Here is an 18,724-nt window from a genome sequence, read left to right as displayed (position 1 = left end):
ATAAATTGAATATTTTGAAATAGTTTATATAGTCATTTCCACATCACATAACTGTCCTCCTAATAAAATACTAAAACACAGAAATGGGGATGCTGTAAGGTATATTTAAATGACCTATTCAGGACTCTGCTTCTTAGAAAATTCAGAAAGCTACTGCAAAGGAATTAAACAGAAACTCTTTGAAGTAAAACTAAAATATGCAGTGAAAATCGTATTATAGCTCAAGTATAGCCATCTACTTATTTACCACATTTTGCTGTGTATAATCCATACTTTTTTGCCCAAATTGGTGAGGGAAAAATAAGGATATGCATCATACATGGGTAGTACTAATTCCGTATCTATATAGATGTTTTTAATTCTTTTATTTATGCTTATGAGTTAAAAATGTAACTCTAGAAATCAATAACGATATCCGTATGCAAAATAATATACTGGAATACAATAATCGGTTTTGTTGAATTTATGATGAACTTCCAACAATGAAGAGTTTTTGGCCTTCTATGATGCGTAAATATTGTAAATTTGTTACCAGTACATAAAATTTCTTGTACCTTGTATCTGTTCTTGTGTTTTGTAATTATTTGTTAAATAAAATTTCTTGTACCATAATATGTTTAAAAAATTCTAAAATTCTTTTATAATACAAAAAACAAGTACCTAAATATAAACAAATAAAAATTTGAGTTAAAAAATTAAAACAAAAGATTTTTTTCCCCTGAAAGTTTTGGGCCAAAAACATGGGTGCGTGTTATACATGGCCAATTATAGAAATATCCATTTCAAATCCTAGGTACAACATTTTGGCCCTTTAATACTTCCTATTCAAGTTTTCTTACATTTACTACCGTGTTTCCCCGAAAATAAGACCTGGCCGGACCATCAGCTCTAATGCGTCTTTTGGAGCAAAAATTAATATAAGACCCAGTATTTTATATTACATTACATTATATTACATTATAAGACTCTGTCTTACATTATAGTAAAACAAGACCGGGTCTTATATTAATTTTTGCTCCAAAAAACGCATTAGAGCTGATGGTCTGGCCAGGTCTTATTTTCGAGGAAACATGGTATAAGAAAGTAATTTTTAAAAAGATTATAGTACCAGCTATGTACGAGTATGCTCATATACTATGATCTACTCAGCTTTATATGGAATTAACCTAGATTTATAGAACAAAATTAGATTTTTATCATCCATTTGTTCTAAAAAATGCTTCTGGTAAACTATACATGTACACAGTTGCAAAAATATAAAATATATCCATATGTGAATGACTTCTATTTGACTGCACATAGCTAAAATGAAACAGACCCTAGACAAGTAGTCAGTTTGTCATTTGGAAACCACAGCCTTGCCTGGCTGCTTTTAAGCTTATAACATGTAGCCACTTACTCCCTGCCCCAACTCTTTCCAACCTTTTTCACATTATGGCATATATGGAAAGCAGTAACACTCATACGCAACACCAGCAAAAATGGAAGAGGTCACTCCATTATCTGGAGGTGACTCCGATACCTCAGACCCCACAAGTACTTCCAAGTGACGAAGGGATCAATACCTCAGCATACATTTATGCAACCCATTTACAGCACAGGATGAGTCATTCTGGTAAATCTACTCTCTCTCTTCTCTGAACCATAAACTATGAGAAAAAAATTTCAAAAAGAATATTTTAAGAAAATCATTCCCAGGAACACAAACTCTAAGCTATTTATTTCTAATTATGAGATGAGAGATTGAGGAGAATTTTAAGTAAAAAGGCAGGTTGGGAGGGCAAGGGAGGAGATAACAGGAGCTTCACATTACCTAAAATTAAACTATAACCATTCCTTTACTATTCTTAGAAAAATGTATTATTTAAATCTAATTGGAAAATGAACATTAATAAACTGCCTTTATAGGGTAGCAGAAGAAAAAGAGAGAAATTTTGTAGTTTAATTTTTACCATTCTCCTAATTTCTTAGGGAAGTAAGCCAGGATCTGTGGTTAGGCTGCCATCTGTCTATTCCAAGGAGGTAATGAAGAGAGAAATGTTTATCAATGAATTACCAAAGCAGTTCAGTTGCAGGCCTGGGACCAGCTAACCTTGAGTACAGGATCATTTGCCTAATTGGCACCCACATCTCCATATCTCTCTTCTCTTCACAGACAGTCAACTGCTTTGCTCCATGACTCCCAAATGCCAAAAATTTACAGCTATTTACACTGTCCTGTCTTTAGATCTTTGGTTTCCTATTTCAAATATTCAGATATTTAGAATCCAAATTTCTAGATACCCAGTCAGGCTGTACTGGGAAGATACAGAGCCTCAACACTAATTTTTCAAATGTAGATACAGATAAACACAAATTTAGCCACTGGGCAGTTTAGGGTTGCTAGATGGGCGGGAGGGGTGGGGGGTGGGGGGGACGGTGAGGGGATTGGAGGGCAGTTGGTGACCACAGGATGGCCACGGGTTTGAAAATTAATCTGGGGAACGTAATTTGGTGGTTACCAGAGGGTAAGGGGGTTGGGGGGTGGGGGATGAGGGTGAGGGGGATCAAATGTATGGTGATGGAAGGGGAGCTGACTCCGGGTGGTGAACACACAGTGTGATTTATGGATGATGTGATACAGAATTGCACACCTGAAATCTATGTAATTTTACTAACAATTGTCACCCCAATAAATTAAAAAAAAAACAACAAAAAACAAAAAAAAACTTTTACTGTGTGTACACTCATGCATAACAGAAAGAAAGAGAAAGCAAAAGAGGTGACACAAACTGTACATGAAAGACGGGAGACCTAAAGTCGACAATAATGATAAATTATTGAACAACAATGAACAATTACAAAGGAAAAAGACTAAACCATTAAAACTAATTTCACTATACAAAATTAATTACAATCATACTTGATTCCCTGAAATGCTTCCAGGTATTTATAAATAGTTAAGTGAAACTACCATGGTTGCTTGGAGATTGGATGTATCTAGGGCCGAATCCCACTTCTACCAATCATTTATAAAAATAAAGATATCAACAACACTGCAAGGCTGCTCGCGAATTAAGTTACCTAACACATGGAATGAAAATAATACAGAGCTTAGTTGTACACATGTAAATAAACACTACTTTTTTTCTTTTTTCCTTTCCTCTTAAATACCAGAGAGCACAATGCAAACATTCATTATATATTTCTTGTTATTATGTCTATACCTGATTATCCTAGATACTTACTAATTGAGGAAAGATACTCCTTTGAGCCAACTAGAGAGAATAACTGAAAAAAGGTAGTGACATCATGCCATATTTTCTAATCAATGTTCCATGATAAAGGCAACATTCATTACTTACTTTCTTCCAGTTTCATAGAAACTGAGGGATTGTTTCCTGTTTCATCCACATTTCCTTCACCACCTCCTCGAGATCTTGAATTCCAGACTTTAATAACTTCAACATCATTGTCACTGCCACTTCCACTTGAGCTACTCCCTTTTTTCCCCTTTTTCCCCTTAGTTTTCTTCTTTCTAAAGAAAGAACAAATTCAAATTATTAGAAAAGCATAGTAAAGATACAAGTGCCAATTATCAGGACAATAAGCAAGTAGGGATTTTTAATGTGTCAACACAGGGCACAAAAGCATTCAATTTACTTTGCATAATCATCGGAGCTTAAACTCATGGAGGTTTCATCGGAATCTGAAGCTATAAATTCATCCATACTGTCTTCATCAAAATATCCCTAGAGAAAAAAAATGATGAATGTTTTAATAGTTTATTTTCAACTTATATTGGAAATTATAATGATGTTTATTTCTTTAAGTATAAGTTAATTGTCATGAGATGAGGAAGAACTAAGGAACTATCTATCATGAATCAGAAAAATATAGGAAACATGACAGATATGACTACTAAATGCATTGTGAGGTCTTGGATTGATCATAAAAAAAAGATGTAAGTACAAAAACTGATGAAATCCAATTAAAGTCTGCTGTTTAGTTAATAGTACTGACACAACGCTAATTTCTTAGTTTTGATCATTTTACTATGGTTATAAAAGATGTTAAAATTAACATTAAATGCTCCTTCCATAACCATAATGCATTCAAACATACAGAAATTAACTGGAATAAAACAGGCTGAGTTACTGTATCACAGCAAAATGCTGTAAGTCTATATAGAACACCCTTTTTCCTAAGTTACTATTCTGCCTCCAACAGATACCTGTTAATCAATTTTAGGTTACTTGATTTACCTTATTTTCTTTGCTAATGTAGTCCAGCTGCAAACACCAAGGATGAGTCCAGATTCTACTTAACATCTGAAAATCTTGGAAAAGTTTTGCACCTGCTTTTCCTCTTCCACCTTCACTGCTATTACCTACACCTGATCAAAAGAAAAACAGTTAAAGACATAAGAATTTTCTATTTCAACGTAGGTGTTTCTAAATTATGGGTTTTAACTTTATGTGTTCCATGAACTCCTTTGGCAGTGTAGAGAAGCTTACAGACACTCTTTCTCAGAATAATGTTTTAGACCACATAAAATAAACAGTATTACAAAAGAAACCAATTATACAGAAATTATCAAAATATTTAAAAAACAAATCTGTGATATAGTAATATGTGTACTTTATTAATGCATTAAATAAAAAAATATATAGCAGCAAGTCTAACAATTACCTGAAATTCTGAAGTATTGATAAAGGTATATAATTTTGAGATATCATTAACAACATATAGAATTAGAAAAAAATGCTACAATTTTCTTGGAGGTTAGTGAATATTAATACATAATTTTTCTTATTTAGGCTCATATACCCCTGAAATTCTATCCACAGACCCTAGATTACAAACTCCTGTTTCTGCATACTCCTTTAGCAACTCATTACAACTATTCTTAGAGAAGAAAGTACTTCTAAAAATTAATGTTTTTCACATTGAAATCATTAGATTTCTTCTGCCCAGAGTAATTTTAACAAAATTATATTGTTTTATGAAAGTTAAATGGAAATTGAAATGAATTCACCTTTCAGTAATATGATAAAATTATCAAGTGGGTGAAATGCAAAATAACAAAGCTAATTAAGATTTTTTAAAAATGTGTTTTGTTTGGGAATTTTAAGAAACATGTTTTTTTTTTGTCGTTTTAAAAGATGTAAATTCACTGATAATTAGTAACTCTTGCCTCCATTAGTGACGAGAAAATTTAGTAATGACGTGAAACACCAAATACAAATGCAGTACTGATTATTTTGCATGATTAGAGGCATTTCCACTGTGGATGACAGAAATCGCTGCTGTGAAAATGAGGTATCTAATTTCTTTCTTTTTAAATTAAAGTTTATTGGGGTGACAATGGTTAGTAAAGTTACATAGGTTTCAGGTGTACAATTCTGTAATACATCATCTGTATATCACATTGTGTGTTCACCACCCAGAGTCAGTTCTCTTTCCATCATCATATATTTGATCCCCTTTACCCTCATCTACCACCCCCCGCCCCTCTTACCCTCTGGTAACCACTAAATTGTTGTCTGTGTCTGAGTTGTTTCGTCATTTGTTTGCCTTGTCCCTTTGTTGTTTTCAGTTTTATATCCCACATATTAACAAAATCTTATGGTTCTCGACTTTTCTGATTTAGTTTGCTTAGCATAATAATCTCCAGATCCAACAATGTTGTTGAAAATGGCACTATTTCATCTTTCCTTAGGGCAGAATAGTATTCTATTGTATATACATACCACATCTTCTTTATCCAGTCATCTATCGAAGGACCCAAAAAATCTGAAAATATTTATCTGTAAAGATGTATGTGCTCTGATGTTCACTGCAGCTTTATCTATGGTGGCCAAGACAAGGTATCTAATTTCTTGATATACAACTCTTCATGGCATTCCCTTATAATTCTTTTATTTCTGTTAAGGTCAGTACTGATGCTATTTAATTTTTGATTTTAGTTATTTGCATCTCCTCTATTACTTTGTAAGTACAGTTAAAGAGTTATCAATTATGTTCATCTCTTCAAAGAACCAACTTACGGTTTCAATGATTTTCTCCACTGTTTTTCTTTTTTTCTTTTTTTAAAGATTTTATTGGGGAAGGGGAACAGGACTTTATTGGGGGAACAGTGTGTACTTCTAGGACTTTTTTTCCAAGTCAAGTTGTTGTCCTTTCAGTCTTAGTTGTGGAGGGTGCAGCTCAACTCCCAGTCCAGTTGCAGTTGCTAGTTGCAGGGGCGCTGCCCACCATCCCTTGAGGGACTTGAAGAATTGAACTGGCATCCTTGTGGTTGAGAGGACACCCTCCAACCAACTGAGCCATCCGGGAGTCAGCTCAGCTCAAGGTGCCGTGTTCAATCTTAGTTGCAGTGGGCGCTGCCCACCATCCCTGCGGGACTCGAGGAATTGAACTGGCAACCCTGTGGTTGAGAGCCCTACTGGCCCATGTGGGAATCGAACCGGCAGCCTTCGGAGTTAGGAGCATTGAGCTCCAACCGCCTGAGCCACCGGGCCGGCCCCTTTTTTTTCTTTTATGTGTACTTTTGCTCTAGCCTTTATTATTTACTTCCTTCTACTTGCTTTGCATTGAGTTTGCTCTTATTTTAGTTTCTTAAGGTAGAAAGTTAGATTATAAGATTGAGAATCTCCTCTATTTTAACATGCATTTACAGCTATAAATTTCCCTTTAAGCATTGCTTTACCTGCATCTCATATTTTAGTACCTTGTGCTTTTGTTTTTATCTCTAAATATTTTCTAATTTTCCTTGTGATTTCTTCTTTGACCCACTGATTCTTTAGGAGCTTGTCATTTACATGTATTTGTTAATTTTCCAACTTTCCTTCAGTCATTGGTTTGTGATTTCATTCCGGTGTGGTTAAAGAAAATATTTTGCATGATTTGATCCTTTTATACTAATTGAGGCTTGTTTTATTGTCTAAAATATGATCTATTTTGAAAAGTGCTCCATGTGCACTTGAGAGTAATGTGTATTCTGCTGCTGTAGGGTGGAATGTTCTATAGCTACCTGCTAGGTCTAGTTCATTTCCTTTATTTTTCAAGTCTTCTATTTCCTTGTTGATCTTCTGCCTAGCTGTTCTATTATTGAAAGCCTTATGTGTTTTTAAAATTAATGTAAAGAAAAGATATTTCAAAAAAGGTAAGCTAAAAACTACCATTTTATTCTAAGAAAAATTAACAAGTCAATTTTTGTGAGATTTTTTTGGGTGGGAGGGAACTACTGTTCTACATATTACAAATATTACATAAAATTTTCACAAAACTTTTAGGCCAACTGGCTAAGGTAGAAAAAGGAAGGAAATCTTTACAGAGGAAAAACTGCAGGTTCTTCCACCTACACTACTGACTTATCAGAACTGATATTCTTTGTGGGGACTGGGAACCACATAAAAAGGACATGCTAATAAACCGTCCAAATGAATATCCACAGAAACCTGTCCTGTAATCAAAAGACCATTGAAAATTATTACTGAATCATTCTGGTTTTTGTTTTAAATGTTTTGATTTCAAATGGGTTTATTTGGAGAAACTATCACAAAAACGACATAATGAATTAAGAATGACAATTTGTTATTGAACTTAATTTACACTCATGGTTTCTACATGAGATGTTACCATGAGTTCTACAATATACTGAATAATGGTTCACCAAATATATTCACGTCTTAATTCCAGGTACCCATGAATGTTATTCTACATGGCAAAAGGCAATTTGTAGTTACAATCAAGATAAGGACCCTAAAATGAAGACGACCATCCTAGATCATCAGGAGTACATTTAATGCAACCACAATGGTCCTTAGAAGAGGGACACAGAAGAAAGAATCACAGGTGATATGATGACATAAACAGAGACTGGAGTGATGCACTTTGAACGTGGAGAATACAGGCAGCCACCAGAGTTGAAAAAGGTAAGGAAACATTTTCCTTTCCTAGAGTGTGCAGAAGGAGACATCAGCCCTGCTGACTTTAGTCCATTGAAATTCACCTTGAACCTCTGACCCCCAAACCATAAGAGAATAAATTTGTGTTGTCCTAAACCATCAAATTTGTGGAAATTTTTTTACAGCATCCCAGTGAAATGTTTTATCAAAACTGGTGTACATCAGAATCAACAGGGTAGTTTGGTAAAGATACAAGTCCCTGGATCTGATTTCTAGAAATTCAGATTCCCTGTATCTGTGATGAGGCACAGAAGTCTAAACTTTCTAAGAAACTTCTTGGATAACTATTGTGCTATAAATAGAGTATAAGTGAAAAGAGTGTTTGGGGAAAACTTGCTGCTTGAATTAGTTTCCTAGGGCTGCCATAACAAATCACAACAACCAGAAATCTTAAGACAACAAAAATGTATGCCTTCACAGCTTGGGAGATCACAAGTCTGAAATCAATAACAAAACCAAAGTGTCCATAGAGCCACATGTCCTGTGGAAGCTCCAGGAAAAAAATTTGTTCATTGCCTCTTTCTTATGGCCACATCACTCGAATCTCTGCCTCTGTGGTCACACTGCCTCCTCTTCTGTATTAAATCTCCCTCTGCCTCTATCCTACAAAGACACATGCAATTGGAATTTGGACCCACCTAGACAATCCCATCTCAAGATACTCAGTTTAATCTTACCTTTGCAAAAATCCCTTTTTCTTACAAGGTAACACTTACAGGTTCCAGGAACTAGGACCTGGCATCCTTTGGTGGCCATTATTCAATCTACTACACTGCTTTGTGTCCTTTGAGGTTATTTAAGGATGAGACTGCACAGCTGAAGCAAACTTTCTAAAAATATAAGACTAAAACCTTTGTATATTCAAATTCCCTTAGACCCTTTACAAATTACAATTACACTATTAAGAACAACCAGTCTCACTGGAGTATTTTGATGATTAATGAGTCGATGACAAGCAAGGAATTGGGGATGATCATAGTAATGTCCCATGGCTATAGTTAAAATAACTTTCATACAGTTTCCCTAACTCCTGAAAATCATTTCAAAGAAACTTCCACGCAAATGACTAAAAAGGGTTAATCAAGAGGACCTTGGGGGTGGACTAGCCACTAAGAATTTGAAAACAACTTCTAGGATTTCCACACACAGTTTATCACAAAATCCTTAGTAATGAAATAATTCCTTTGTACTATATCTCAGAAATCTGATTTTCTATGCTCTAATGCTCCTTAAGGGTTAACTGTTAGAAATCAAAAACATTTTTGAGCCTAACAAAGACTTAGGAAAGCGTGAAAATCCAAGCAATAACACTCCTACCAAGAGGTGCTCGGAAGAATTCTACACATAATGAACAATAAGTGGAAGAGTATCTCATTGGTAATAGTTATTTCACTGCCACAACACATCAGTGCAGGCCCTATAAAGCTGACTTTAAGCAAATGGCTTAGTTTTAATGTCTAAACACATGCTGTTAAAACTGTTCAAGTATAGGGCGGCCAGATAGCTCAGTTGGTTAGAGTGTGGTGTTCTTAACAAGAGGGTTGCCGGTTTGATCCCCACATTGGCCACTATGACCTGCGCCCTCCACAACTGGATTGAAACAACTACTTGACTTGGAGCTGATGGGTCCTGGAAAAACACACTGAAATAAAGTTAAAAAAAAAAAAAAAACTGTTCAAGTCTAAATCTACATCTTTTAGTCATACCGCCTCTAATTCACCACAAAGTACAGCAATTTCACATAAAAACTACCATCCTTAAACTATCATGCATAGACCACTAAAACTGGTTAACATCCTCTGGGGTACGCTTATTGTATTTAGCAGAAAGCAGAACAAACAAAGGAATATTTTAAGTAGCACAGAGCCCCGATTTCACATCATCAAACAGTGTATCACTAGTCCAAATTCCTATTAAGTTTGTTCTTTAATTTTTTATTCAAGTATAGTTAGAATATTAGTTTCAGGTGTACAACATAGTGATTCAACATAAATGTATATACCTTACAATGCGATCACCATTATAAATCCAGTAGCCCTCTGCTACCATGAAAATTACCATATTATTGACTATATTCCTTGTGCTGTACACTATACCCACACGGCTTATTTATTTTCTAACTGAAGTTTGTACCACTTATTCTCCTTCAACTTTTCCACCCACCACCGAAGCCCCTACCCTCTGGCAACCATCAAAATTTTCTCTGTATCTATGTTTGTTTCTATTTTATATTGTTTTTTACATTTCACATGGGTGAAATCATATGGTATCTGTCATTCTCTGTGACTTATTTAACTTAGTATAACACACTCTAGATCTACCCATGTCTCAAACAGCAAGATTTCATTCTATTTTATTGATGAATAATATTCAATGATATATATATATATATATATATATATATATATATATATACAACATCTTCTTTATCCATTCATCTATCGATAGACACCAACATTGCTTCCATATCTTTGCTATTGTAAATATTGATGCAATGAACATAGAGGTGCATATATCTTTTCAAATTAGTGTTTTGGATTTCTTTGGATTAATACCCAGAAGTGGAGTTGCTGGGCTGTATGACAGTTCTATTTTTAATTTTCTAAGGAAACTTCATGCTGTTTTATACAGTAGTGACTGCACCAATTTACAAACCCATCAAAAGCCCATGGGGATTTCCTTTTTTCCACATCCTCACCAACGCACGCTATTTGTTGAAATTTTGTATGAGAGCTATTTTGACAGGTGTGAGGTGGTACCTCACTGTGGTTTTGATTTACATTTACCTGATGATCAGTGAGGCTGAGCATCTTTTCATGTCTGTTGGCTATCTGTAAGTCTAACATTTCTTTGGAGAAATGTCTATCCATGTACTGTGTTCATTTTTTAATTAGACATTGTTTTTTCTGATGTTGAGTTGTATGAGTTCCTTTTATATTTTGGCCAATAACCCCTTATCAAATATGACATTTCCAAATGTCTTTTCCCATTCAGTAGGTTGTCTATTCATTTTGTTGACAGTTTCCTTGGCTGTGTAGAAGCTTTTTAGTTTGATGTAGACCCATTAGTTTATTTCTGTTTTTGTTGCCCTTGCCCAAGGAGACATATCCAAAAAGATATTGCTAAGACCAATTTCAAAGGGTTTGGTGCCTATGTTTTCTTCTAGGAATTTTATGGTTTCAGATATTACATTTAAGTCTTTGATCCATGTTAAACTTATTTTTATATATGGTGTAAATGATCCAGTTTCATTTTTTACATATACCACTCCAGTTTTCACTGCTTTTGAAGAGACTGTCATTTCCCCATTGTCTATTCTTACCTCTTTTTTGTAGATTAATTGATCGTGTAAAATTAATAAACAGAAATCTGTTGTGTTCCTATATGCTAATAACCAACAATCATAAGGACAAATTAACAAAATAACCCCATTTACAACTGCATCAAAAAAGAATAAAATACCTAGGAATAAATTTAAGCAACGAGAAAGCCCTATACTCAGAAAACTATAAGACACTGAAAAAGAAATTGAAGAGGAGGATGTGAGGGAGATCTGGCTGCGACATCTGTCACCCCATGGATTGCCAGGGTTGATTTGGCGGATCTGGCCGGCCAGGTGGGTGCCCTTTCCTCCCTCACCACTCCATTCGTGTCCATCCCGAAGCTGTGTGCTGGGTCGAAGAGAATGGCCTTCTCCAATGGAGGAGAGGGCCATTCTTTGGTCAAGGGTATAGGAGTAGCTCCCCTGCTAGATCTTCCAAACAAGCTCTCAAGAAATTGAAGAGGACACAAATAAATTGAAGGATATACCGAGTTCATGGACTGGAAGGATTAATATCACTAAAATGTCCGTAGTTTCAAAGCAATATACAGATTCAATGCAATCCCTATCAAAACACCAATGGCATTGTCCTTAGAACTAGAACAAATCATTGTAAAATTTATATGGAACCACAAAAGACCCCAAATAGCCAAAGCAACCTTGAGAAAGAACAAAGCTGGAGGTATCATATTCCCTGATTTCAAACTATATTACAAAGCTATAATAATCAAGACACTATGACACTGGCAAAAAACACAGAAACCTATCAATGCAACAGAATGGAGAATGCAGAAACAAACCCTCTCTTATACAGTCAATTAATCTGACTTGAGTTTTAAAAGCCGTAATCACAGACTGTAGTATAGAGGGATCCTAGACTAGGTAGTACCCCAAGAATGCTAGCAGAAACAACTGTAAATCCTTTCTGGAGTACCCAATCTTTACCCTACACCTCAAAGAAATCCCATATATAATACTCCAAGGAATATTAGGAACTTGTGGCCAAAAATTACTTAAACACAGAGAAACAAGGTGGTATGCTTGAAAACTGACAGAAATGCGACAGAAGTGAAGAGACATATGAGGTCTGACAACTAAGTTAGAGAACTAGCCACCATGTGCTTACATTGGTAGCACTGTACAAACAGATTGGTAGTTTTCATAAGCTTGGTATATCAGTGTCTCACAACTGTGTTCTTGTCGACACGTGACGATGTCTTGCTGAGTGGCATTCATTGTTGTTGTGTTTTTTTGTACTGTCGTGAGATGTCTAAACTTGAATTAGAGCAATAAACAAACATTAAATTTCTTGTTAAAAGAGTAGAAGGGAAATCAGGGCCATTTTAGTCCAAGTTTATGGGGATAATGCCATGAAGAAAAAGGCAGTGTAAAAATGGATTAGAAGTTTTTCTGATAGGAGAGAATGTATCACTCATGAAGAGGTCAGAGCAGCCAGTAATAAGCACATGTGAAGAAAACACTGCAAAATTTCATTGAATCATGCGTCAAAATTGTCGGCTGACTGTGAGAAGTGCAGCAGACGAAGTAAACATCCACAGAAAAACAGGAACACCTTAACTGAAAATCGTGGTATGAGTAAGGTGTGTGCAAAAATGGTCCCAAAGGAGCTCACCGAACAAAAGCAAAGGAGAGTGAAAGATTGCCAAGACCTTTGGGAGAGGCAAGACAATGTTATGTGCTGTGTTATCACTGGGGATGAAACATGGATGAACAAATATGACCCTGAAACAAAGTGACAAAGTGCACAATGGAAGTCAGCCAATTTTCCACAACCAGAAAAGTTCCGTCAGTCCAAATCAATAGTCAAAACAATGTTGTTAACCTTTTTTGATATCAGAGGGATTATTCATTATGAATTTATACCAACTAGACAAATAGTTAACCAAGTTTACTATTTGGAAGTGCTAAAAAGGCTGCATGAAAATGTTAAATGAAAACGACCTGAACTTTTGGACAATTCATGGCTCTTGCATCACAACAATGCACCAGCTCACATGGCACTGTCTGTGAAGGAGTTTTCAGCCAGTAAACAAATAACTATATTGGAACACCCTCCCTACTCACCCAATCTGGCTCCCAATGACTTCTTTCTTTAACTGAAGATAAAGGAAATATTCAAAGGAAGACATTTTGATGACATTCAGGGTATCAAGAGTAACATGATGACAGCTCTGATGGCCGTTCCAGAAAAAGAGTTCAGAAATGGCTTTGAAGGGTGGACTAGGCACTGGCATCGGTGCGTAGCTTCCCAAGGGGAGTACTTTGAAGATGACCATAGTGATATTCAGCAATGAAGTATGTAGCCCTTTTTCTGGGATGAGTTTGCAAACTTAATTTTCAAACCTCATAAGGATTTCAGAAAGTGGATGATTAGACAGACAATAACTATTTACTATGTTTAAAGAAATGTTAAAGACAATCTTGAAGATACATGCAAGATACAGGAAATCATAAAGAATGAACAATTGGCTGGAAAATAACTGAACAAAACTGTAGATAAAAGAAGTAAGCCACTTACATTTATACAATGGAGTATTACTCGGCCATAAAGAAGAATAAAATCTTACCATTTGCAATGATATAGATGGACCTAGAAAACATCATGCTAAGTGAAATAAGTCAGATGAAGAAAGACAAATGCCATATAATCTCACTTATATGTGGAATCTAAAGAATAGAATAAATGAACAAACTAATCAGAAACAGTCTCAGAGATATAGAGAAAAACTGAGGGTTGCTAGATGGGAGGGGGGTGGGGATGAGGGAGAAGGTAAACGGATTAGAAAGCACAAATTGGTAACCACAAGATGGCCACCGGGATAGGAAAGACAGTTTGGGGAATATAATCAATAATGTTGTAAAGATTTTGTAGTGTATCTGACGGACACTTGTCTTATTAGGGAGACCACGTCATAGACGGTGTAGATGCCTGACCACTGCGCTGTATACCTGAAGCTGACGATGAATAACAATGAATGTCAAACTATTATTTAATATATATATGGTCACAGGAGGTGAAGTACAATGTGGGGAATAGAGTCAATGGAATTATAATAGCTATATACGATGTCAGAGGGGTAGTAGATTGGGGGACAGAGGTTATCACTTTGTGAGAGGTGTAAATGTCTAACTATTACATTGTTTTGTACACCTAAAACTGAAAAAAAAAAAGGTAAGGCACTGAGTTTTATTCCTAACTTTTATTGAGATATAATCCACATCACACAATTTACTGTTTAGAGCAGGGGTGTCCAAACTTTTTTCAACGTTTTTCACCAAGGGCCATATGCAGTAAAATACACAAACAGCCGGGCCACTCACTCGAGGTGAAGTACGTATTGCCTCATCTGGTTTATTTAAGTAAACTAAATATATTTTTGGAATTTGCTGCGGGCCAATTAACAATGGATCATGGGCCACAGTTGGCCCGTGGGCCGCAGTTTGGACACCCCTGGCTTAGAGTATACAATTCAGTGGCTTGTAGTATATTCATAGAGTTGTATATAACCATGACCAAAATCTAGTTATTAAACCATTTTATCACCCCCAAAAGAAACCCTGTACCCCTAAGCCATCATCCCCCAATTTCCTTATTCCTCCTATAGTCTTAGGAAACTATTAATGTACTTTCTCTGTATAAATTTGTCTACTCTGGATACTTCATATATATGGAATCATACAACATGTTGTCATTTGTGACTGGCTTCTTTAACGTAGCACGTTTTCTAGGTTGAGCCATATTGTAGCATGTATCAGCAATTCTTTCTTTTTGATTGACAAATAATATTCTACATGCATGTACTACATTTGTTTACCCATTCACCAGTTGAACATATGGGTTGTTTCTAGGTCTTGCCCATCATGAATAATACTGCCATGAACATTGGTGTACAAATCTTTGTGTGAAAGCATGTTTTCATTTCTATTGGGTATATAACTAGGAGTATAACTACTAGGTCATATGTTATCTCTATATTTAACCATTCAAGAGACTGTCAAATTGTGTTCCACATCAGTTACACCATTCGACATTCTAAACCAGCAACACACAAGGGTTCCAATTCCTCTGCATCCTCACCACTTCTTATTTTCTATTGTTGGTATTATAGCCATCCTAGTGAGTGATGAAGTGTTATCTTGTTGTAGTTTTGATTTCCATACCCCTGATGGCCAGTGATGTTGAGCATCATTTAAAGCAGTGGTTCTGAAGCTGAAGGTACATCAAAAGCACCTGGAGGGTACGGCATATAAAAATGCAGATACTTGTGCCCTACTCCATATCCACTGAATCATTCTATAAAGGGTGGTACATGGACACATGCATTTTTTGAGAGATAAAAGCATATTACTGCTCTCCATTTACAAGACTAGAATTCAGTGGCATTAGGTATAATTACAATGTTGTACAATCACCACTATTCATCATTTCTAAAACTTTTTCATCATTCAAAATGGAAAGAGAAACTGTTCCTATTAAAAATAATTATGCATTCCCTCCTCTCCCAGCCCATGGAACCTCCATTCTACCTTCCACCTCTATGAATCTGACTACTGTAGGTACCTCTAAGTGGTTTCATACAGTATTTGTCTTTTCTGTCTGGCTTATCCACTTAGCATGATGTCTTTAGGATTCATTCATGTTGTAACATGTGTCAGAATGTCCTTTCTTTTAAAGACTGAATATTTTATTGCATGTATGTGTATCATATTTTGTTCATCTCTGAGGTCTGACAATTAAAACTGTTGGCGAACTCATCCTAGAAAAAGTGCTACATACTTCACTGTCGAATATCACTGTGGTCATATTTGAAGTACTCCCCTTGGGAAGCTATGCACCGATGCCAGTGCCTAGTCCACCCTTGAAAGCAATTTTGGAACTCTTTTTCTGGAATGGCCATTACAGCTATCATATTACACTTGATGTCCTGAATGTCATCAAAATGTCTTCCTTTCAATATTTCCTTTATCTTCAGGTAAAGAAAGAAGTCATTGGGGGCCAGATCAGGTGAGTAGGAAGGGTGTCCCAATACAGTTATTTGTTTACTGGCTAAACACTCCCTCACAGACAGTGCAGTGTGAGCTGGTGCACTGTCGTGATGCAAGAGCTATGAATTACTGGCAAAAAATTCAGGTTGTCTAACTTTTTCATGCAGCCTTTTCAGCACTTCCAGATAGTAAATTTGGTTAACTGTTTGTCCAGTTGGTACAAATTCATAATGAATAATCCCTGATATCAAAAAAAGTTAGAAGCATCATTTGTTGCAATAAGTTCGCGAACTTAATTGTCACACCTCATATTCATCCACTGATAGACACTTAAGATTGCTCCTACCTTTTTGGCTATTATGAATAATGCTGTTATATAAACATGAGTGTGCATGTATCTGTTTGAGTTCCTGCTTTGAATTATTTGGAATACATACCTAGAAGTGGAATTGCTGGATCATATGGCAATTCTACATTTAACTCTTTGAAGAACTCCCATACTGCTTTTTCCAAAACAGCTGCACCATATTACATTCCCACAAGCAATGAATGTACCAGCATTCTCTTTCTCCACATCCATACCAACACTTGTTTTTTCTTTTTCGTATTTATTTTATAGTAGCCATCCTATCAGGTGTGAAGTGCATCTCATGGTTTTGATGTATATTTTCCTAATAACTAGTGATGATTTACAGCATCTTTTCATGTGCTTATTGGCCATTCGTATATATTCTCTGGAGAAATATTTACTGAATTCCTTTCCCTGTTTTATCATTGGATTATTTGGGTGTTGTTTTGTTAAGTTGTAGGAGTTCTTTATATATTCTGGATATTAATCACTTATTAGATATATGATTTGCAAATATTTTTCTCCCATTCTGTAGGTTGTCATTTGATGTGCTTCACTTTTGCATGCCTTAAGATAGTGTATGGATTTCAATATTGATTTAAACTTAAAATCAGGCTAATGTTTACTTATTAAAAATTAAGTGTCTGTACTTTTAAAACCTAAAGTGTTTACTGAAGGCAGAGGCTTACATGTAAATATAAACTTCTGCTACCTGAGGGTAAAAGGAAATATGCAGGAATATATTGGAAAAGGGAACAAATAAAAATTAGAATCATTTCAATTTTCTTGAAATTCATTAAAAGCCAGTGTCTTGCGATGTTAATTCTGCAAATACTAAATACCGTGTTTCCCCGAAAATAAGACCGGTTCTTATATTAAGGTTTGCTCCAAAAGACACATTAGGGCTTATGTTCAGGGGATGTCACCCTGAAAAATCATGGTAGGGCTTATTTACCAGTTAGGTCTTATTTTCGGGGAAACACGGTATATTACAAATGATCACCACTAAAATTAACATCAAACTATTGCTAGTATTAAAAGCAAAATTTATTAGCTTCAGGTGTAAAAAGCAACATAATAGACATTTACACCCCTCACAGTGATAACCTCCCTCTCCCAAGCTACTACCCATCTGACATCTTATACAGTTGTTACAATACAATTGACTATCTTCCTTATGCTATACTCCACCTCCCGTGAATAAATATGAATATATATATATACACACACATATATATTTAACATACACTATTATTCTACATCAGCTTCAGTGTACAGCACATTGGTTATGCATCTACACTGTATACCCTGCATTGAATGGAACCAGTATATTTTAATTATTGTAAAGGAGTATAGTTTGCATCATGTTATGGCAATTTATCCTAAATTAAAACCTTTCAGAGTCCTTTTATTTTGGAATATCCTGTAAACAATCAAACCACAAGAACGTGATTGTACAACAGTAAAACGTTTTCTTGCATAAAAAAAGTAAAATTTAAGTGAACTTCATAAAACTAAGTAGAATAAAAAAATAGTCAAATATAGAAACAAAGGCATTTTTGGAATATCTAACAGATAAAAATTCCAAACATTTCACATACAAGTGAAATAGGTTGGTGACATTTTCGGAGAAACACTGTGACAGTTTGTAGTAAAATCAATATAGAGTAGACTTCAGGCTTTTTATGGAAGTTTTCTAAAAGCTATTAACTGAGGGTGTTCTACTTTAAGGAAACAAAAAATGTCACATTTAATATAAGGAAAACCCAGAACTTTTCATTACTGAAATATTCAGGGCACCAAATTGTATATTAGCAATTATATGTTTCAGAGTTTTGAAATTTTGGCAATTAATACTTTAGATATTTACCCCTATCAATTAACGTCACAAAGACGCAGACCACCTTCTTAAATATTGCATTGCTTTCAAAAGAGTACATTTTAACTTCTATAAATGAGCTATTAACATTTTGCTATTGGTTATTAAATACAACTGATTCTCTAATATTTGAAAACAACTGTAACTAGCACTTTCTCTACAACAATTTGAAATGGAGAAAACTTTAAATTAAATGACAAATTTAGTATCCTGTA

The 18,724-nt window shown here is 35.3% G+C and overlaps 1 protein-coding gene across 8 annotated transcripts in view; it reads right to left on the bottom strand.

Moving 5' to 3' along the window:
• Positions 1–18,724, bottom strand: part of ATRX (ATRX chromatin remodeler) — a 263,444-nt gene that overhangs the window by 78,127 nt on the left and 166,593 nt on the right. For all 8 annotated transcript variants that reach the window (XM_033104061.1, XM_033104070.1, XM_033104101.1 and 5 more), the window contains 3 exons: positions 4,245–4,375; positions 3,643–3,731; positions 3,345–3,517 (listed from right to left, as the gene is read on the bottom strand). In XM_033104061.1, coding sequence (XP_032959952.1) covers positions 3,345–3,517; positions 3,643–3,731; positions 4,245–4,375 — 393 coding nt within the window. The remainder of the gene's footprint in view (positions 1–3,344; positions 3,518–3,642; positions 3,732–4,244; positions 4,376–18,724) is intronic.

The sequence above is a fragment of the Rhinolophus ferrumequinum genome, chromosome X (assembly GCF_004115265.2).
Source record: "Rhinolophus ferrumequinum isolate MPI-CBG mRhiFer1 chromosome X, mRhiFer1_v1.p, whole genome shotgun sequence".
In the NCBI taxonomy this organism is placed as follows: Eukaryota; Metazoa; Chordata; class Mammalia; order Chiroptera; family Rhinolophidae; genus Rhinolophus; species Rhinolophus ferrumequinum.
This window is presented reverse-complemented; position numbering and strand designations above follow the sequence as displayed.